Raw genomic sequence first — 21,671 nt, 5'->3', positions numbered from 1 at the left:
TGATGTCCAATTGAAGGCGCGCTGTCCCTTTAAGAGGGCTCCCGGCTGCGCCTGCGCAGATCGCGTCGCTCACCGCAGACGCGCGTCAACATTTCAACATTTTGAACGTTCGACGTTGCCTCCGCGGATGCTCCCAGGTTCAAGTCATCTTTATTTACGTATTGCTGCTTTCTTCGATATGGAAAATGACAGACGGGGGAAACATGATGTTGCCTCCATTCCACTTCCTGGTCCGTAACTGATTCGGTAAGACTGTTTTTGTCTCGTCTGAAGACGATGTACGTGGGTTTTTTTTTTTATTTTTGGTTTTGTTTTGTTTGATTCTTTGTGTAATCGATGTATTGAACGAAAACAAAGACCAATGAATTCGAAGTGAACGATATTTTTGGTTTGGGTTCCTAAATTCTGCTAAAAGCTAATTTTTGTTGTTTTGTTTGTGGTCACCCCCCCCTCCCCCTCCGCGTGTACACTTTGGATGGTTAAATACCATCTGTGACTGCTGCTTTGTTATTCTAATTGGATGAAGTGCCGACATCATAATGCCATTAATGTTTAATAATAAAATGCTCTGATGTCAGCAGCCACAGTAAACACGGCTGCTAACTGCCTGCAGAAATGTTTTTTTTTTTTTTTTTAATGTGAATGTCATTTCGGCTGCTTTTGTGATTTAACACAATAGCATACAAACAGCATCACATTGTTGAATGGTTATGTAACTCCTGATCGGAACAATATTGATTCCCCCCCCAACCCATCCCGCCATTTAAAATAATGACATGACGTCAAACAGTCATATTGCATGTTTTTGGTTTACATTTTGTTCAGACCTCCTTTCACCTACACAATACTTACTGGTATAAATTAAGATGTAATAATGATGACTTTTGAGATACACTGTCAGAAATGTATTCCAAAGACATTTTTTAAAATTGTGGTTTAGAATTGCAGTGCAATGGGCATAATGTTTTGTTCTAAAGTTTAGCTTTTGTTTTTGTGTTTTAGATACATATACAGTATTGCATCCCAATGGTTCTCACATTGAGGCCGCTCTGTGCTAAGATAAATAATTTGCAATTAAATGATTATTTTGATGTGTCATCATAAAAGTCTGACATCCACGAATGAATGAAGTATTTTTTTTTCCTGAGGAAAAATTAGTATAATCATACAAATTAAGTCCCATCAATGTCAGCACTAAGGGATCTAATGATAATAAGGGAAATAATTTGAATAAATGATGCAAAAAGAATAGTTTATTTTTTTAAATTCACTTTACACACAATGTAATTATATATTTTGGAAAAACTACTTGTACTTTGTATATTGTCAAATAGATTTTAAATAAGAAGTGGTGGAAAATAGTGACGGCCAAATATAAATACTATTGTTATATTTATGCTTAAAAACATTTTTGTGAGGGAGAATATAAGAAAAATGTAGTTTTGGTGCAGATTTTAGATGAAGAAAAAAAGACCAACTCTACAAAGCAGGAAATCAGAATGGACATACTAAATGCTTAAGTGGTCCCCAAAAAAGAAAGTTGATGTCGCAGATTTGGCCCCCGGGTCTTCAGTTTGACACCTGCTCTGAATTGTCAACCGGTGAGATTGTCCTGCACTAAATGGGCCTTGCGACTTTCTGCACAGATCCTCAGGAAGAAGACAGCCATTTGTAGACGATGGACGACAAGCGCAAGAAACGCAGCCCCAAAGTGTCCCTCCCGCAGCCCCCGCCTCCTCCCGTCAACCCACGCAAGCTCTCCGTCCTGCCTGCCAGCAAAAGCGCCACCTTCTCTCTCGGCCTGCCACAGCCGCCGTCCCCGAAAAACCGAGGCAAGTGCAAAAGGTCGGCAGGGGCTACGGGACAGCCCAAAGAGGGGCTGGCGGGCGTGGTGGCTCCGCCCAAAACTTGCAGGTAAATAAATGTACAAGCACAAATGTCCCATTTGTATCGGTGATAAGGTGGAATGCCGCGTGGCGTGAAAAAGTGCTCAGCACACATGCTACACAGTCGAGAAGTCCTGGCTTAGAATCTCAGCTTGTGCTTTCTCCAGTCACTTGCAGTTGGGAACCCCCCCCCCCTCCCACCAAAAAAACAAACAAAAAAAGTCACAACATGTAATTGCAATGATAAACTTGAAGTTAAATGAACACGTCTTGGAAGAAGTCAAATCCAAATATAAGCAACTGAAGGGTGCCCGGTGGTACATGCCGTTCTAGTTTTTGTGGCTCTTCCAGGACCCACAAGGAAAAACCCAGGCCCCCCCAGCCCGCAGGGTCCAACAAAGTAGTACAGTCTTCTCCCCTGCAGCACTCCTTTCTTACCGATGTCTCGGATGTGAGAGAGATGGAGGGAGGCCTCTTGAACCTCCTCAACGATTTCCACTCGGGCAAACTGCAGGCATTTGGTAAGATGAACTTTGGGAAGTGCTCGGTAAATCTTCCCCCCGAATACACGACGAGTTTTTGTAATGCGCACGTCATCGTGTGTGCTGCGTAGGTAAAGTGTGCTCCTTTGAGCAACTGGAACACGTGCGCGAGATGCAGGAGAAGCTTGCGCGACTTCACTTCAGCATGGACAGCCGGGTGGAGGAGCTTTCCGAGGACCAGAGGAAGTGCGCCTCAGACCGCAACCTGGAGCACCTGCTCTGCAACGTAAGCACCCACCGCAGTCGCGCGTTCGTTTTCAGCGTGTTCGATAATCGAGGCTCACTTTGGTGTAGTTGTGGTTAAACTCAGATGGATGATAATATGTAAGGGAAAGCCTACTAGAACATCTTAAATGTATTTGGGGTTAAGCCGAGACACTTTAAATGGTGGCAAGTGCGTCGTGAGTCCTGTTTCCCGGGTTTAAAAGTGGTTGATTAGTTCTGAACACAGTCACATACCCAGTTATGAGATGGTGTGCACACTTATGCAACCAAATGATTTCAGTTGTTCACTTTTACTTCCATTGCAAATCATGATTAATTGTTCCATTTTGGTCGGCTTTTTCATAGCACTTCTCTGTGGTGTCAAGTTTGCGAGACCATTGGTTTTTGCTTTACGGTAACTTTAACGTTTTACTGTGTAGGATCTATTGATTTATTTATTTTTTTTACCCAAGAGCCTTCACCTCCCTGCACTCTCATTTTTCCTCTCGCCGCCCTATTAATGCAAAAGCACGCCGATTTCAACATCTATTTCATTAGACCCATGTATTTGTATTCTTATTATATTCTTATAGAGGCTCTTCAATGTCATTGTAGATTCGTATGATGATAATAAACGGCATGGTAATGCGCTGAAAAACGAGTGCTTCAATCCAGCTCTAAGAACTTGTTAAACAAAGGATGAGGAAAAACAACAGTTGGGATATTGACGCAGTTAATCAACCATCATGGAAAACTCATGAAATATTCAATGAGGCCAGAAGAAGATTCTAGTAGTCCCTCGGAACATGAGCTCATTTTGGATCCGCATGGTTCAGCTTGTCTTGATGGAAATATTGACAAGCAAACGAGTTACGCGTTACTGCACTCAGGATCAGTGTCAGGTTCGCTTTCCACTTGTATGTACATCTAACCCCCCCCCCCATCTTTCCTCTTCATCCTACAGCTGGAGGACCTCAGCACCTCAATGTATCCTTTTCATGTGCTTAATTCGAAAAGAACCAAAAATGTTTGCGCGGGATCTTTAATGTGCATATTCAGACAAAAGCTCCACTTGGCCGAGAACCAGGACCTGCCCAAGACATCTGCTCCCTGACTAAGTGAGGTGTTGAGAGGCCGTAAAATCCCAGTCGACCCTGTTACCATGACGTGGGCCGTGCGGTTGCCATAGTAACGTGGGCAAGCAAAGGGAGGAGCTGTATTCTTTCCATTAAGCCACTGAAGGGGCGGAAACAAAACACTATCAAACTCTGCATAAGAAATATGAAGACAATTAATGATTGAAATCTGTTTATTTAGTCATCTAAAAGTATGGGACTTTTTTTTTTTTTTTTTAAATGGGTTCACATTACAACTACCGGTACATACTTTTGTTAAACAATTTGTCTTTGGTAACATTTTAAATGGGATGTAAATAAAATTTCAACATAAGACAATCTTCACTGGAAGACCAAATGCACATTTTATGTATTTCAGGAATATTTGAGGTATGAATACACATTTGTAGTGTGAGTAATGGACAAATGTCATTTTCTTTGTACTGTATATAGAAATATGAAATGGCAGCTACTTCCACAGTTGAGTTAATTTAATAGCTGAGTTTTTGCGAGATGATGAGTGTTCCCTGCCAGGCAATTTCAAGTTATTGCTGGTGCAGGCCCTCAGCCCATCCAATTATTTTGTGTCTATTGTGAATCTATTAATAAACACATTTGGGATTGACTCTTGGAATTGCACTTGCCCTTCATTGTGGTGGAAAACCTCACTTGCAAAATCAGGGTATGTCAAACAAGATCTCGCAGCCACCATAAACTATGGATCGGTTACCTATTTTCAATATGGATTAACACAATTTAATGACTCAATACCCAATCAACGTGCTTTAAATGAAATATTGTATTTTTACAATACTATACTGTCAGAGGTACTTAATATTTGGCATCATTGCTGACTAGTTTCCAATGGTAAATGGCACCATATGACATGAAGGGGGTGTAGTATGCATACTTTGGGGAAAAATGCACAGGAAAGCTCAGTTTACAGAAATAAAACTTTATATATATCAACGTCTTTCTCATTGTTCACAAACAATATCAATATAATTTAACAATAGAATATGTTAAAAGGCTACTTGAAGACTGGCACTGTATTGAAAATCCTCCACCTCGACCTTTTTGTTTCTCAGACAACAACTGGAGTACAAACTCATTTTCCTTGATGAAGGCATCAATACACAGTAAGCCAACTATTAACGGCGCGCCACGTGGACAAACAAAAGTCTGCAGCACGTCGAGATTCAAAAGCATTACACAGCAGATAAAATTGTTGACTGAACCATCGTACGGCTTATGATTACAGAAGAAGCGAATACTGTGCAAATACATACCAGCTGTACAGAAGTATCGTACTATCTTGTAATTCTCCTTTCACGACCCTGCATAACATCCACGTAAAACCATTAAAAAAATATCAAGACATTTTTATGACACTGCAAAAACACGATACACCTTTCAGATCCCTGTTGTCATCCTTTTTTTTTTTGTGCATTTTAACGTTACATTCCGCAAACGGCTCTCTGATTTGTCATCCGTGGTTGGCGTTCGGCGCGTGACGTCAAGCGATGACTGATTCATATGCAAATCTCGTGTTTGTCATAATGAGAGCTACCTTGTCAATGTGCAAAGAGAGCATTGTGTGGGAGTAGGACCTGATGTCAGGATGTTGCGATAGTCCAAGTTTCTGTACCAGAGGAAGAATTATCACTGAGAAAAGAGTACGAGTACTTTGTCTTTGAGAACTTTTCTCTTCAACGGGGTCAAAGTGCAGGCACTAAGAAATGTCGAACATCACTATGTCTTCAAGTAAGGTCAGTGCTGTGTAAGTATGTTCTCCTCTAACCGCTCAGAATCTTCTATCTTTTGGACGCCTTCCTCAGCACCTCGTTGAAGCCTTTGTGGACGTTGGCCGACTGCGATGCGGCACACTCGCTCAGGCCGGGCCCCATGTGGGCGCTCAGAGCTTGGCACAGGTTGGCGGTGGCGGCGCGCATGCTGCCGCCGCGTCCGTGCACGCTGCCGCTGTGGCTCGACGTGCCCAGGAGGTGCCACAGCAAGGGCAGCGCTTTCTGCTCCACCATTTGCGGCTTGCGAGGGTACAGCTCGCTCACAAGGTCTGGAAACGCGAAGAAGAAATGGAATAGAAGCAGGAACTCTCGCTCTCTTTTTCTCCTAAAGAATTGTCCCGGTGAGGCAAAATATTTGCTCCTTGGAAGCATAAACCTACCTCACGTATGAGTTTACAGCTTCTCAAAACACTGCTTTTTATTGGTCCATAAAATAATAAAAATAAAGCTAGCAAAGATTCAGATTCACCTGCAACTTTGTCAACAAGATCCACCTTGGCTTTGCCGCTTGCAAACTGAGCCTTTGTGCAGAAAGGCTGAAGGAGGAGACTGTTATCTGCCAATGAGATGAAACATAAGGCTTAACTTGAGAGGCTAAACCAAATAAAAATATAAAAGCGCTCTGGGTTCTTACCAAGGTTGAAGATAAGTGCATCAATGGTTCCAATAGCAGCAGAGTAGATGGCGTTATTTCTGGAGTTGAGGTGATTGTCCACAATAGCCGGGACCAGAATGTTGACCACTTGAGACAAGTTGTCCCTCATCAAGGGGATGATTTTCTGCAGCGACTCAAGAGCGTACTGGTTGACCTTGGTGTTGCACTCCTGCAGCCTGGCCTTGAGCGCGTCGAAAATCTGAAAACAGACTCGGGGTCAAAGTCTCCCTTCTTTGACGCGCAAAGGAACATTTTGGTGGCTAATGTTGAGATTTAGCCATACTGGGAATATATTCTGGATGACAATGTTGGAGTTGTGCTGGCAGTCAACCACGAGCTGGTCCATTCCCTTGATTCTCTCTCGGAAGTCCTTGGAGCCCAGAAGGCCTGTTATGTGCTTGATGTATTCATTCTTGTCTGCTATACTCTGTGTCTGAGATCTGTTGCTGTAATTACTGTTGGACATTCTGTAACAGACACAAAACATTTCACATGCTGCATTACTGTCAGCCTCGCCTTTAATCATACACCGCATGTATAAAACTAGACGTTGATGCATTGATGGAAACACTTTCGGCCATCATTATTACCTTTGGGTGTTATGTCCAGAAGAACCTTTTTCCTTACAGTGTATTTATGTCCATTTTATCTTTTTTCTTCTCTATTGGTAAGTAGTAACACACGCATACCTGACAGGGTGGTTGAGCGGCTCTCTGGTGAGGGACAAGGCCCGGACCGTACCGCTGCCTGGGAGGGAGCGTCTGCCTCTGGCTGACTGAGTGTCCTGAGGCATCTCGCCAAGACCCTAACACAACCCCCGACCCCAATCAGCGAGGTCAAGACTCAAGTAAAAACATCAACGCTGATTTGAAGGCAGGAAATTTGTACCTTGCTCCTGAGAGTTAAGATGGTGTCTCTTGTAGTCTGCAGGTCTTTAGAGGGGATCGTTCTCTCAAGGATCTTCTCAAAGTCCGGGTGGCAGGACAGGGACAGCAACATTCGGCGTCCATAGTACCTAGAGGTTGAACGTGCATGTTAGAACACTTTGCGTGCCTGAGTAAACCTAAAAGTCACCCGTAATGCTTACCTTGCTTCCTGTGAGGAGTCTTGTGACAGCTTGGCGATTGCGGGCAAGATTCTTTCGGTTAGCTCTTTACCTCCACTAAGGAGCCGAGCCGCTCCGACCTTTTCCACCAAATTTGCCAAGTGTTGGGCACCGCACTTCCTCACCAGTCCGTTGAGATGACTGTGAGGAGATGGGAAAGCTTTTTATTTTCATATCTCCATTCCAGGTTCAGCATGACTGTGCGTTCTCAAAGCATTCTGACCTAAGTCCTCCAGAGAGTAAAGCATGAATGCCTCGGGTGGGTGTGCAGTGCTGCACCATGCTGTCCAAGGCAGCATCGACATCCTGCCTAATAAAGGCGTTACTCTCCCCCGCCTTGTGGAGCAAGGCTTTGACAGTCCCCTCCAGCTCCTGGTCCATTCCCTTCTGCATGTGGACGTAAAGCTCGCCGAGAGTACACACGGCAGTCCTGGACACACCTGACCTGAGGTTCTTCACCTGAATTAGGAGATTTTCATACTTATGGAACAACAAAAAGCTGAACATCCGTGACGGTCACACAATTTGGAATTTGCCTAAAAGTTTTGAGATTTAAGCTACATGTCGTCGCAAGAGACTGCACCTCAGGAAGTAACAAAGGAGGTTGTATAGAAGACATACCCCAATAATTTTAATAAGAATTTGGTTCCAAAATACTGTACAAACTGATCAGAAGTGGACACGAGGCATCCTGGAAAAAAACCTTGGAAGTTCCACATTCTGATAACAAAATGCTGCTACCTCTTGAATGAGAGACAGGCAGACATCACGAAGTCTGCACTGGAGTGTATCTGAGTGGAATTGTGCCAGAGCGCGCAGAAATGTCAGGCCTTCAATCTTCTTCTCCCTGCAAAGCAGAACAGTATTGGCAATCAGTCAATGTCAAACATTTTTTCCCTCTAAAGGATGATTAGTATTAAATGTAATGTCAACAATTTGTTTACACATGCATTGCAGGATTGATGAAGATGAATATGATTGTTTACTTCATGCATTGGAGTTATCAATACAATGGGAGGGACTTTTCTCACCAGTGCGTTGAACTCAGCAGTTCGAAGCTCTGCAACAGCGCAAGGTCCGGTTTGGAAAAGGGACACAGATCTGGAGGCTGAGAGACATTTCTCTTGGGGCCAACAGTAACAGGGGACAGTTCATCTAAGAAGGACAAAAGGTCTCTTCTGTGACGCAGAGTAGGCTCAAAACAAGCTGTGAATGCATGTGGTGACGTGCAAATAAAGAGCGTGGTGCAAAACAAAACTGAATATAATGATTGCCAATTTTTTTCGTTTTTTTTTGCATGTTGATACCCCACTGACCTGAGCTGTGGCACAGCGAGGGGCGGGTTCTGCTGAGGCTGGGGGCCCTCCTAATACGGGACAGGTTGTGAGGATTGGGAGGCACTGTGGGGGGACTTGGCTGATGGGGTGGAGTAAGGCACTTGACTGGGCTCTGAGGTCCTGGTGGACTGACCGAACTGGTGAGGCTTATAGGTGACTCGTCTGAGGTGAGGTCCTCTATACAACTGATTGGGCTACTGTTAGGATGCAGATCTAAACCAAAGATCAACATCAATATGACAAAACTATATTAAAAAGTATACTTTTATAAAAATGATAATGCACAGTTTTGAGTGACAGTCACACTGTTCAGATATGCCACACCTTTCATGTTTATATTCTCTTCATTGGGTGAGTCAGAGAGCATCTGTCTGACACGGTGCCGAATCTTCTCCCTTTGACTGGACAGGCCCTTGGGCTGATTCAGATGCTGCAGCTGGCTGGACCTTATATTCATCACCTACCCGCAGAAATACACAGTCACTGCTCTGAAAAACGCAAACAAACAAAAAAAAAAGGACTAAATGTTACCTCATCTGGAAACGGGTCATCACGCTTTCTGTGATCACCGGAGATGACAGGGAGGCCTCCTGAAAGATCAGTGGTGGGTTTGGCCGCTGTATCACCCTGCTCCAATGAGGCCAAATCCGAACGAGGGGCGGACACTGCAGTGCCAAAAACTCCTAAGAGACATTTGGGGGATATTTGCAGATAATTTATGTGAGCAGTATTCTGTTGCAGAAATGAGTGATGCTTGAAGTTCAACTGTAATGTGAATTTGGCATTGAAAATAAACAAAAAAAATCTCAAGTAAATGGAGTAAAAGTAATGATTGGCTGCATCCACCTCTTCCAAAGACTCCTTCAGGCACGTCTGTTGCTGGTGAATTCCTGGTTCCATTGCTTCGAGATCCTATAAAATAAAAATGAAAAAATCTCTGTAGACCTGAAAACGATCATTTTATTCCTCCCATTGCTTACCTTTTGTAGACTTCACAGCCCTGAACGAGTCAGTCAACGTTGGTTTGACCGTGAGAGGTGAGGTTACTGTCGCCTCTTCACTGGTTCTGATTGTTCCATTGGTGACTTTCAGCCCGACAACACCCACCTCAGACGACAAGTCAGTCCTCTGCGATAGTTCTTTGAGGCATAACATTAAAAAGGACAAAAATAAATTTAATGCAAACCACATACGCATCTGACTCAGGGATGGGCAAGTAAAATGATGGAGGGGTCTAACAGGCTTGCACACTTCCAAACAAGATATGGGAATAATGCCATTTTAAATGAGGGGAAAAAAAAAGTGCATTAGCGCTGCAATATATATTCTTTGATCATGGTCATTGTGATGTGCGCATGCACGATAGTCACATCACAGAGTCCTGCAATGTAGGGGGCAAACAAACTCGGGCACTCAGCATCCACTGCGCACATTATTCGACCAACCGCAATTGTACTGTGAATAGTTTAACAGGCAGTTAAACATTCGCTAGACAAGATACAAGTTGCTTCAAGTTGTTTGTCACTTCAAGCTGTAATTTACTTTAAAACTGTCAAGTAAAACAATTACATGGTGAATGTCAGCGACCTAAGTGCTAGCATACATGATAAAAAAGCGAGAGACCTATGTTATGGTATGCAGGCCAGAGGTGTGGGTGCTCTGGAAAGGGTCTTTTCAACTGTCCATTCTTCAAAGAGAGCTTCAGTTAATGTCCACATACTTTTTATACAATTCACAAGCAGGCAACATGTCAAGTGCATGAAAGAGTAATTTCCCAAGTGAACAAACTCCGGACTGCCAGGAGGCATTTACCAACCTCAAGAATGCCCGTCTGCCATGTATGGTTTGACTCAACGCTGCAAAACCATCCATGGCTGACAGGGTTGCTATGCGACGTACCAACATAGGTTTGCTTTTAAATTAGCTGAGCATAAAAACTTTCTATTCTTCTCTGACGGACTAGGCCCAGTGTAAGTGCTTCCAAGCAATGTCTTATCTAGTGGTGAATGGTGTTATTACAATTCAAAAATGGGGTTATTACAATTCAAAAAGTGATTTGAGAAACATTTTCAAAAATGAATTTGAGGGGCCAGTCCAAGTCGAGGGGCAGGTCACATGCAGCTTGTGGGCCACCTGGTTCTGTAGCTGGTTCTTACCTGGAAGAATGCTGAAGTCCATGGACACAGAAGATCGCATGTTTGCAGAAGGCTCTCTCATAATTCGAGGTTTCACTCCTGGGGAGGCCATACTTGCAGAACTGTGAAAAGGTAGGAAACGTTAGTATAACTTGCATCTTTACATTTTTTCAATTTCCACCTGGCTAAAATACACATTGAAATCCTTTAGAATAAATAATTGGTAGGTTGTTGCTATGCTTGAGTTTCCCCCTCAAACCCACCTGAATTAAACATCTTTAGTCAAGTCATTCCAAAAAGGAGAACATTTTCCGTCCCCATGAAATTTCAAACTTAAACGACAGAAACAAATTATAGTTGTCCTGCCGACATGAACTGTAACTCCATATGTAAAGGTGATGCCTATATTTTGAACAGAAAATTGCTCTTGAACACCTTCTAAAATGAGTCTTTTGTCCCTCTCTCTATCCCCAACTTACATGATATATAAATGTATTTTTAATTGAAAAGATGTGAACACAAACAGGACAAGGAAGAAAAGGTGAGCGAATCCTTGGATTTAATATCCGGTTGACCATCTTTCGTTTGCATTAAACATGAACCAATCATTCCCTGTAGTTGCAAATGAGATATGCACCATGATCAGGGTGAATTTTGGACCATTCGTCTTTACAAATCTGTTCAGCAAGATCCTCGGGATGTGTAGTGTGAATAGTATTCTTGATGTCATGCCACACCATCTCAATGGGATTGGGATCAGGGTTTTAAAGGGGAAGTCCGGTCGTTTGAATTAACAATGTATCAGATAGGTCATGTCATATGTACTGTACCTTGTAAATATGAGGTGTATCCGATACCATTTAATCGTGTGTTGAGAAGATTATTATTGGCAATTGGACACAATTGATACACACCTACAGGTCATTTGGAACCCACGAAGCTCTCGTCCTTTGCACCTGTGGAATTCATTTTTCACAACGAACCTTCTCTTTTTGAAAAGTATGAAGAAGGAATCCATCCTCCTGAGTGCTCGAACAATATCCAGCAATACAACGAGCGGGCATTTTGCCAACACTAAGGAACAAAGAGCTACCTTCCAAACCAGTAGAAACATACGAGACCACTTGAGTGGGCGTCTGCTACTAATGTCACTTCCTGCTTCTTCTCGTAGCGGGAGTGACAAAAAGCCATATACGTCAAAATCATGTTGTGTGGTGAAAAAACGGATGGGTCCATTCCGGGTGCCTTTTTTTTTCCATTATTAACATACTAAAAATCATGCATTTCATGACAGTGGACCTTTAATGAAGCCTTAATGATGGGCTCCCCCCCCAGTGGTTGGCTCACTACTGGTTTAGAACATGTTCCATTTCCAGCAGTGCGTGCATTTTAAATATAAAAATCACTGACCGATAGGTTATTTTAATTCTGGCAGACAAATTTGTGATCGGGATGAAAATGTGATTAAATACGCAGTCCAAGTGGCAACACCTAGCTGCACTCCTGACTCCCAAAAAGAAACGAGACCGCTTATTGTTGTGAACTTGCAAATTGGGTGTTCACGACAATATCAAAGGTGATCAAATCAGTATCTTCATAAAAACAGATGCAGGATGCTATTTACCTTTTGATGCCAAATACACTTGAGGTGGTGGGACTCAAACTGGAAAAACCACTCTCACTGGTTGAGCTGGTCAGTATGGGAGAGGCTTGCACCAGTAGGTCTTGACCCAGGGGTAACCTCATAGTAGACTCTGGGCTGTCCTGGTCTGGGTCTGAACTGCTGAGGCTCACTTTGGCCCTCTTCTTAGCAGCACTGTTGCGCAATGAACGCAACGAGTTGAACATCTGGAAAAGAATCAGAGAGGCAAATATAAACAGAAAGGGGGGAAAAAATGACATTGATTTCAAATACATCACACATCTGAAGACCCTATTTACAAAAGACTTCGGGTGTATAAATTCGATACAGAATCCAGGGAAGTAAACAGAAAGTCTGTTAACCTCCTGCATGTCCAGAGGTTCCTCCTCCTCTCGGGTGTCCTGTGTTGTGTTTGCACAAACAGGCTCGAGTTGAAGGTCCTTCTCTAGATGTGGATTCTCCGGGCTGTTGGCTGGATTAGGCCTCTGGTCATTGTTATAAAACTGCTCTCCTGAAAGAATGACTGGCGAAATGGAGAGGGCCGTCCTGCTGCTTGTCAGAGCTCGGCGGAATGACGATGTTGACGAAGAACTCTTTAGGGTTGCACGGATCGGCCTTGGAGAGCATCTGCTAGGGTGCTCCCCTGGTGCAGGTGAGGGCAGAAAACCGACGGTTACAAAATTGAGATCCAGCTAATTTTACATTCGATTCACAAGTTGACCCTTGCCTTTGACTGCTGTGTCCCCACAGGAACCGCTGCCTCGCTGGTGAGGGCTGTTCTCTCGCTTGTTGGGCCAGGTGTTGGATATAGAAAGGGACGAGTCGGCATGGCGACGGGATAGTGTTGGAGTGAGCACGCCTCCTGGGAGGGCAGCCAGAGGGTAGGAAGGCAGCAGAAAGGAGCCTGGTGTGGTGTGGTTAGAGGGAAGAGAAAGTGTGCGCTCAACACTGGGGTTCCTCGAGAGCATGTGTCCTTTGGATAACACTGCAAAATACATTTGTCACACATTAGGACATTCAAAAAAATAAACAATAGCGACAGGGGCAAAAATCGCCCCACAAAAAATAAGAATTCAAATAATAACTGGAGGCAAAGCCGACGACTGGTTCAAATCCGGCCTTGCCTGTGTGGAGTTTGCATTTTCTCCCCTTGCCTGCGTGTGTTTTCTCCAGGTTTTCTCCCACATCCCCCCAAAAATGCAAGGTAGGTTAATTGGTAATAAAATGCCAAGAAGTGTAATTGTGAGTGTGAATAGGTGGTTGGTTATATGTGGCCTGCGACTGATTGGTGACCAGTTCAGGGTGTACTTGGCCTCCCACCCAAAATTAGCTGGGATAGGCTACACCACCCTCCTGACCATTGTGAGGATAAGTGGTGTGCAAAATGAATGAATGGTAATGGTAATACCTTATTAATCACTGTGACAGGGATCTATTCCACTCAAAAAATGATAATTCAAATTATATATAGTATACTATGTGTTGAATGAATACAGTGTTCACAAATAATGAGTACAAAATTGACAAAACTTGAGTTTCATTTCAGAATCAATATTTCCAATGGCATACTATTGCCACAAAAGTGGTCCATTGATTGCAAACTGTAAAATGTTTGCATGACCAGTGGAAAAGAAAAAAAAAGATTGCATTGCAAATTATTTGTGCACATACAGACAGAAAGCTTTCAGCATGAAGTTCCCCCGGGCTTAAAATAAATGTAAAAAAGAATCTTCACCGCTGTCCGACTCAGTGAAGTTTGTAGTTTTAAAGATGTCAGGGTCGATGTTGAGGCTTCCGCTTCTTCTGAGCCTGGCTGGAGATGTCCTTCTCCTGGACGTTTGGGGTGTCAGTGGTTCTGTAGAACCTTGAGACAAAGTTTAAAGTTTTGTAGCACCACAATTTATTTTCTAAATTCACTGTACTTCAGAATAATCTGCAGGCATTAGCCAATTTGGAAAAAAGGAGTTGTAAAAGTAGGAACTGTTTTTTATGACCAGTGAACTCTTATTTATCATTTATGACTTGTGTCTTCGCAAGGGGTCTAGTACCTTATAAATTTTCCAGGCCAACTTTCAATCACACACACTTGAGGGCTTTCTTTTACATGTGGTCCTGTGACTCCTTTGACTCAACATGTTAATCCAATTCAAAGTCTCTAATGTGTGCCGCTTGACGTTGACCATGCTAAGCATTCAAATGTACGTAGTTGTCACCTCAGATTAATGTGAGCGTTAGAGATGGATTGGCACATACTAAAAGTAGGTATGTAGGTCTCTGGACTCAACTTCCTGGTCAGCGGAATAATCTCTTCAATGGTCACCTGTGAAAAGACAAATAGGTTAGGCAATGATTGCAAGAAGCAGGGAGTTATTTAGATTCATTCCATCCACCAGTCTTAATAAATGATGATGCAGTAATGTGGCCTTTTTGTCACTTTCCTGCTAGAATGGATATGTCTACACACCCCTTTTTCAAGTGCCAATTTTTTTTACCATTTATAAAAAAACGAGACCTTGATAACATATGTGAAAACTTTTCTAATTGTTAATGTGACCTAACGTGTACAACACAGTTGAAAATAAAATAAATCTTTTAGAGGAGAGGTAAAAATAAACAACAGAGATAAGGTGGTTGCCCAAGTGGTTGTTCTTTTCCTTAAGGCTTGACGCGTTAGGGGTCGCCACCGGGTGTCATCCCACCTCCTGCATCCTCCTCTCTAGCACCAACTGCCCTCATGACATCCATCAACATCTTTGGTCCTCGTCTAGCTCTCTTCTCTGGCAACTACATCATCATCATCATCCTTCTACCAATATACTCACTCTCTCTCTTCTGGACGTGTCCAAACTAGCAAAATCTGCTCTCTAACTTTGCCTCCAAAACATTTATCCTTGGCTGTACCTCTGATGAATTAATTTCCAATATTATTCAACCAGCTCAGTCCTACGAAGCACCTCAACATATTCATTTCTGCCACCTCCAGCTCTCCTAACCCGTGATCCATTAACTAGTTCGTTAATAGCTTTTCCAACTGACTGTTAACATTAGTCACTGATGATGTAGTGGTAAACATGCCTGCCCTTGGTCCGGGCAGCGTGGGATCGATTCCCGCTCAGTGATGGTGTCGATTATTTGCCCTGCGACTGACTGACGACCAGTTCAGGGTGTAGTCTGTCTTTCGTCGTCGGAAAGCTAGTTGGGATAGGCTCCATCTTTCTCGTAACCCTTGTGAGGATAAGCGTCTTGGATAATGACATGACTGTTAACATTAAGATGGCAATTTTGAGTACTGTATTGTGCGATGTTACATACAGCACACGCTTGCAGCAAACAACACACGGTGCATTTACTACACAGAAATTTGCATAAACAACCTGCACGGCTGTAGCTCCCTCACTGATTATTAAGCTTTTATAATTGTGAGAATGCAAACTCACAATTCAATTTCAATTAATCACCCAGCTATAATTCAGTGTACTATGCAAAGAGTAACAGCATAGCAGACATGAGGTATCTTGTGTTCAATTCCTTTCCTATGTAGAATATGTGAAACCTTAATTTTGACAACAAAAGCACAGAAAGTAATGAAAGGTTGTCCCATCTTGCCCACCGGGTTGCTTGATAGCACTCCAGCTCTTGAAGTCAACACTTGAGCACCACATGAGCCATATTTTTCAAGTCTGACCTTGTGATATTACCAACTGTATGTGTCCTATACACACAGTCGCACAGGCACCCACACTCATAAGAGGTACTTTGCAATGATGGGGTTGCTGGGAAACAGACACTGTGGTAAACAGAAGGTACTGAAAAGAAAAGGAACACTTCAATACTGGGCTACAGTTCCCAGAACAGAATTGAGTCAGTTAACGCCAACCGAAACAAACTACCCATCCTGATCCATGAACATCATTAGTAGAACGTGTCGGACAGCACTACTGTTAGTCCATGCATTGTCTCGGGCTGGTATATCAATATACAGTATATATAGCGCTGTAACAAAAAGAAAATGAGTCAGGCCACATTGTAATCAGCAATCAGGAGGCTTACTGCCGTTTTTCCCCCTTTCTCAAGACCCCTGTGTCTCTAATGCACTAATCCAACATATATCCTTCTTAAGCAAAAGAGCCAACTTCAAATCATGAAGAAAAAAAAAAATCAATCAAATGCTATACATGTATAGCCATCCATTTCCCGAGACGCTTATCCTCACAAGGGTCACAGGAATGCTGGAGCCTACCCCAGCTACCATAGGGCAGGAGGCGGGGTACACCCTGAACTGGTACCCAGCCAATCGTAGAGCACAGAGTCAAACAACAGATGCACTCACGATCACACCTCTGGGGAATTTAAAGTTTCCAAACTGTCAAGCATTTCAGAAAAGAATTACAAGAAAAATTCACAAATTTATTCAGGGTATGTAAACACATGAGCACAATTGTCTAAATTCAGATACTGTGGAGGGCCGAATGTTGTTCGTGGGACGTATTGTGTCCAGGTCTTCCAAAGAACCATTTAAAGTCTAGGAAAGTGGAATATAAGTCTGTCTGTTCAGTAGAATATAGCTGGGATTATTATTATTTTTTTAAATCAGTAATTCAAATAGATCAGTAGGTACACTGCAATGTCATCTGCATTTAGTCGTCATGTGAAGAGGCTTATCCTAACAGGTACACGCAGTGATGTTACCTCTGCTGATTATGAGCAAGTACGCGATTAATGTGTTTCTTTCGGCTTGTCCCTTTCGGGGTCGCCACAGCTGTAATGTTTGAAATTTCTACAACCGTTAACTTCCTTTAACACTTTTCATCGATTTTCTGACCTGCTTGTCCTAAAAAGGCTCATGGGAGTGTCAGAGCCTATCCCAGCTATCTTTAGGTAGGAGGTGTGGTACACCCTGAACTGGTCGCCACGGAAACAAACAACAATTCGCACTTACAATCATACCTAAGGGCAATTTAGAGTCTCCAATTAATTCATGTTTTGGGAATGGTGGAAGGAAACCGGAGTGCCCGGAGAAAACCCACGCAGGCACGGGGATAACATGCAAACTCCGCACAGGCAGGGCCGGGATTTGAACCTTGGTCCTCAGAACTGTGAGTGCTGCCCACTTTTCTACCAGTCAATGTTAAAACTTGGTATGTACGTATCCACCGTGCCACCATGTACATCCATCCATCCATTTTCTTAGCCGCGTATCCTCACAAGAGTCACAGGGAGTGCTGGAGCCTATCCCAGCTATTAACGGGCAGGAGGCGGGGTACTCCCTTAACTGGTTGCCACCCAATCACAGGGCACATTGAGACAAACAGTCGTACTCACAATCACACCTCAGGGCAATTTAGAGTGTCCTATTAATGTGGTATGTAGTTTCTACTAATTACAAAGGGGAATATATACCCACACATATAGAACTCATAAGTTGGTAATAGATTGCGTTTGACCACTGTATTTCCATAGAACCATCCAAGTATTCTTCTGATAAGAATCTCTGGTTCTGAAACCAGGATCATAATAGAGTATGTTGTATTATGCTAACAGTATGCTACCCTGAACCATAATACAATATGCTGAAAACGTACCGATAGAAGAAATGCAATCGAGTTGGAAGTAGTCTGACCTCACCTGCTCGGAGCACTTTCCACTGGGGGAGTGGCACTGATGGTTATTTTCAGTGGCTGAATAACTCAACGTCTCCCAAGGTAGTTTGTTCTTCCCTTTACCTGCGCTGACAATCCTCCTTTGGGAGGGAAACTCGTCAGTGAGGGATCCTAAGCTGCCATAGTTATACAGTCGCTCGCAGTCCGGTTCAGTTCGATGACTCCTCGCACTGCTGCTACGTCCTCCATTCATCACCCAGTCCAGATCCGCTCCTGAACAACAAGCCTGTGGGGAGCAGCGCAGGCCCGATTTAGGCAGCACCAGAGCGTACTCCACCACTCCCTCTGATGAAAGTTTGGGGAGGACGTGTCTTGCTCGTCTGGCTTGTACAGCTGCCATTAGACCGTCTGCATCCTCATTGAGCTCAACCATGTCCACAGCTTTCGTGAGAGGCTGTTTTTTCCCTGTATCCAAGCAGAAGTCAAAAACTGCAAACAGCTCGAGGGCAGCGTGGCGGACCTTTCTTTTACTGTCTACCAGATATGGCGCAACTTCAAAACAAAGCCTGGGGATGTTGAACTCATTCCTCGGGTGAGTGAGCATAGCTGCAATAATGATGTTAAGAACATCCTCCCGGACTCTAGAATTCTTGTGTTTCAAGTTACAAATAACAAGATCTAGAACTTGTTGCGGGCCAACAGTTTTCATCATCAGACGAAACATGTTCATGTATTCATTCCTGGCGATGGTACGAGTGTCACCTAGAGCTTTGACGGCCACCAATATGATCTGTTTGAAATATTTGTGAAAATTTGCATCTAACTTCTGAATAAGCAAGTTTAAAACTTGCAAGGTGCCATACAATACTTTGAAATTACTGTCATCCAGAAGTTTGGGAAGAAAATTGATGAACTCTTCAATACTGTCAGAAGGGACCAATTTCAAGTCCACTTCCGAGAGGATTTGCTGGAGCTCTTCGACCCCATTTGTGCGATTCTGGTAATTTTTGGGGTCCAGAAGTTGCTGGTATAACTCCTGGGAGATTATTCCAAGAATCATTATTGCCAATCCAACGGATGTGGTCAAATATGAGAAGCGTTGCATGCAATCTCAAGAGGATGGTTTTGTTCCTCTTCGTTATCGCTGGCTTTCATCCTGAGTCGTTGATGATGGGGAGCCACTTTACTGTGAAGGTAAAAGAAAAAAAGACAGGATTTGCTTTAGCGTCATCAAATTGGATAAGCATATTCAGACGGCCAAGAAATGGACAATAAGTCAATCCATCCACTTTCAATAGCATTCACCATCAGTCGGGTCAAATGTGAGCTAGAGTCTATCGCAATGTCTGATAGGCAGCATACAACTGGTTGCCAATAACTGGGCACAAATTGACAACCAGTTCTACTCACATTTACACCTATAGACAATTTAGTCTTCAATTAACTTAACATGCATGTTTTTTGGGAATGTGGGAGGAAGCCAGAACTCCCCCCGCCCCCCCCCACACACACAACAAGGAAAACATGCAAAATATGTACATAACAAACATATTATGAAATATCCATCCATCCATCCATCCATTCATTTTCTTTGTTGCTTATCCTCACAAGGGTCATGGGGAGTGCTGGAGCCTATCCCAGTTGTCAACGGGCAGGGTACACCCTGAAATGGTTGCCAGCCAATCGCAGGGCACATGGAGACAAAACAGCCGCAATTTAGAGTGTCCAATTAATGTTGCATGTTTTTGGGATGTGGGAGGAAACTGGAGTGCCCGGAGAAAAGCCACGCAGGCACGGGGAGAACATGCAAACTCCACACCGGTGGGGCAGGGATCGAACCCGGGTCCTCAGAACTGTGAGGCCAATGCTTTACCAGCTGATCCAGCGTTCCGCCATATTATGAAGTATGATGGTGTAATAAAACAATCATCATGAAGACATAAGCACTGATGTAAAAAATGTGCAACACTTCATCGTGTATGCATTGCAGGACACGATGCACCTAAGTTGGACATTCAACCACTTGTGGCGGTTTGTCACTCGACAGCATGGTTCAGGGTCAGGTAACATCCCACCACGGTGTACACGACTCGTAGCATGTCAACGTATTAAATAATGTCGTCTACAGCAGCCCACGCACTAAAACCCCTTGTCTCAAACGTCAACGGGTTTAATCAGTGGATTCCATACCAAGAGTCTACGCCGCCGTAAAGAAGATAAAGTCAACAGATTGAAGCCTTGCTGGTGTTAAAAACATTGCGTGCACGGTTTAGCTAGCTCGCTACTCGGCTGACTCGAGCTAGCAAAGTTACGAGAAAGCAATAAGACAGACCTTATAGCGCCTCACGGTTTCTTTCGACTTCGACGGCGTTCGCCGAGACGATTAAACGATACGTCGTCCGCATTCCCATGCCAGGCTGCGGAGCGGGCCGCTACTCTCGTCCGAGAGTCAACATTTTTGCCTCTTTAACTGGTCGTGTGTGGAGTGTTAAACGTTTGGGAAGGAACGGAGGTATTTTCACCGAGAGGCGCCCACACACTTAAACACGCAGGCGCCCGCATATACGTGCACACGGCCACACACATCGAAGCACCGGGAGGCAAAATGGCGAACGCAGGTCGCAAACCGAGCGCTTCCATGGTGACGCCAGCTGCGGGCTCGTGCGCGCCCACCACGGACGCACGCGCGTCACGTCATCGGGAAGAGAAACGCAACATTCACATGCAGCAAAAACAAGTCAGCAAGTAAAGCTTCTTGTTATGAATGAGCTACGGGACCCTCCATATCGCTGTCCTCCAAGAATTTTGAATCTTAATGTTTATTATCAATTAAAAAGTATGAATTTGAGAGAATGCTCCCAATTTCTGAGCGAGATAACTCCTTTAAAATCGTCCTTGATCAATAGTGCTTATGGAACAAAATATTAATCAGCATTTACAATAGCGTGCCATTTTGACCGCTTCTTTGTGTTGAAAAAATAACAAACAAACAAACAAACAAAACCCCCACTCCCATTTCTATTGCATCTTCTCTGGCTGACACTGACAGCAGTGCTACTGTCACCCACTGCGATGTGGAAGAGCATCTGGCTCTTGCAGCTAAACACTTTGTGTGACCAGGAATATGGCTGAAACCTTTTCTAATTTTTAACAAAACTGTTAATTTAATTTACTTCCCTTCCCGACAAGTTTGTTTTACTCATGGATTCTATGCATGGAGCACTTCCGCGTTGGGCTTAAGGGGTGCATGTTGACTTCCAGTCAACAAGTAAAAGCATATTGACAACATTGGAAACGTTTGAAACCTCAAAACAGAGTTGACCTTGAACATAGTCAGATGCTGCAAAGTTATCTGGATTAGCTATCTTCTCATCTTTGAAAACTAAAAGCTATGATGCCATTTCAAGCTCACAAAGGATCAGCACTGACCTGTAAATATACTGTATACCTATTACACAATTCCAGGTTATCAAACATTTAACAATTTTTTTTTTTTTTTTTTAGTCAGATGGCGTCCCAACAGCTTCTAATATATTGATACTGGTAACTATGTTATCTGAGCTTTCCACTGGAAATGCTTAATATGTCATCTCTAATAATATGACTCTAACTTCAACGAATTAATAGTATTTATTATAACTCGTA

General features: G+C 43.4%; 2 protein-coding genes across 3 annotated transcripts; one reads left to right on the top strand and one right to left on the bottom strand.

The window, feature by feature from the left end:
- The first annotated feature begins 45 nt into the window (after nt 1–45).
- On the top strand, nt 46–4,373 carry ccdc28b (coiled-coil domain containing 28B). The gene is made up of 6 exons (XM_061843854.1): nt 46–246; nt 1,647–1,914; nt 2,238–2,407; nt 2,500–2,654; nt 3,597–3,619; nt 3,692–4,373. The coding sequence occupies exons 2-6, from the start codon at nt 1,679–1,681 to the stop codon at nt 3,744–3,746; spliced, it is 639 nt and encodes a 212-aa protein (XP_061699838.1). The 5' UTR covers nt 46–246; nt 1,647–1,678; the 3' UTR covers nt 3,747–4,373.
- Nucleotides 4,374–4,697: 324 nt separating this feature from the next.
- LOC133513588 (TOG array regulator of axonemal microtubules protein 1-like) lies at nt 4,698–21,431 on the bottom strand. Of its 2 annotated transcripts, none has more exons than XM_061844507.1 (23): nt 20,359–21,431; nt 18,052–19,212; nt 14,680–14,746; nt 14,162–14,290; nt 13,154–13,411; nt 12,789–13,069; nt 12,409–12,632; nt 10,806–10,906; nt 9,630–9,788; nt 9,496–9,561; nt 9,181–9,332; nt 8,974–9,109; nt 8,629–8,862; nt 8,344–8,467; nt 8,054–8,159; nt 7,536–7,771; nt 7,295–7,453; nt 7,096–7,222; nt 6,897–7,012; nt 6,491–6,674; nt 6,187–6,406; nt 6,022–6,108; nt 4,698–5,821 (listed from the first exon to the last, which is right to left on the bottom strand). In XM_061844507.1, exons 2-23 carry the CDS (start codon nt 19,129–19,131, stop codon nt 5,562–5,564), a joined length of 4,506 nt encoding a protein of 1,501 aa, XP_061700491.1. In that variant the 5' UTR covers nt 19,132–19,212; nt 20,359–21,431; the 3' UTR covers nt 4,698–5,561. The 2 variants fall into 2 exon arrangements, with proteins under 2 accessions (XP_061700491.1, XP_061700492.1); XM_061844508.1 differs by having other exon boundaries at nt 13,154–13,330.
- Between the last annotated feature and the right edge of the window lie 240 nt (nt 21,432–21,671).

The sequence above is a fragment of the Syngnathoides biaculeatus genome, chromosome 15, assembly GCF_019802595.1.
Source record: "Syngnathoides biaculeatus isolate LvHL_M chromosome 15, ASM1980259v1, whole genome shotgun sequence".
NCBI classification, from domain to species: domain Eukaryota; kingdom Metazoa; phylum Chordata; class Actinopteri; order Syngnathiformes; family Syngnathidae; genus Syngnathoides; species Syngnathoides biaculeatus.
Note: the sequence above shows the minus strand (reverse complement) of the source record. Positions and strands in the feature narration are given on the sequence as shown.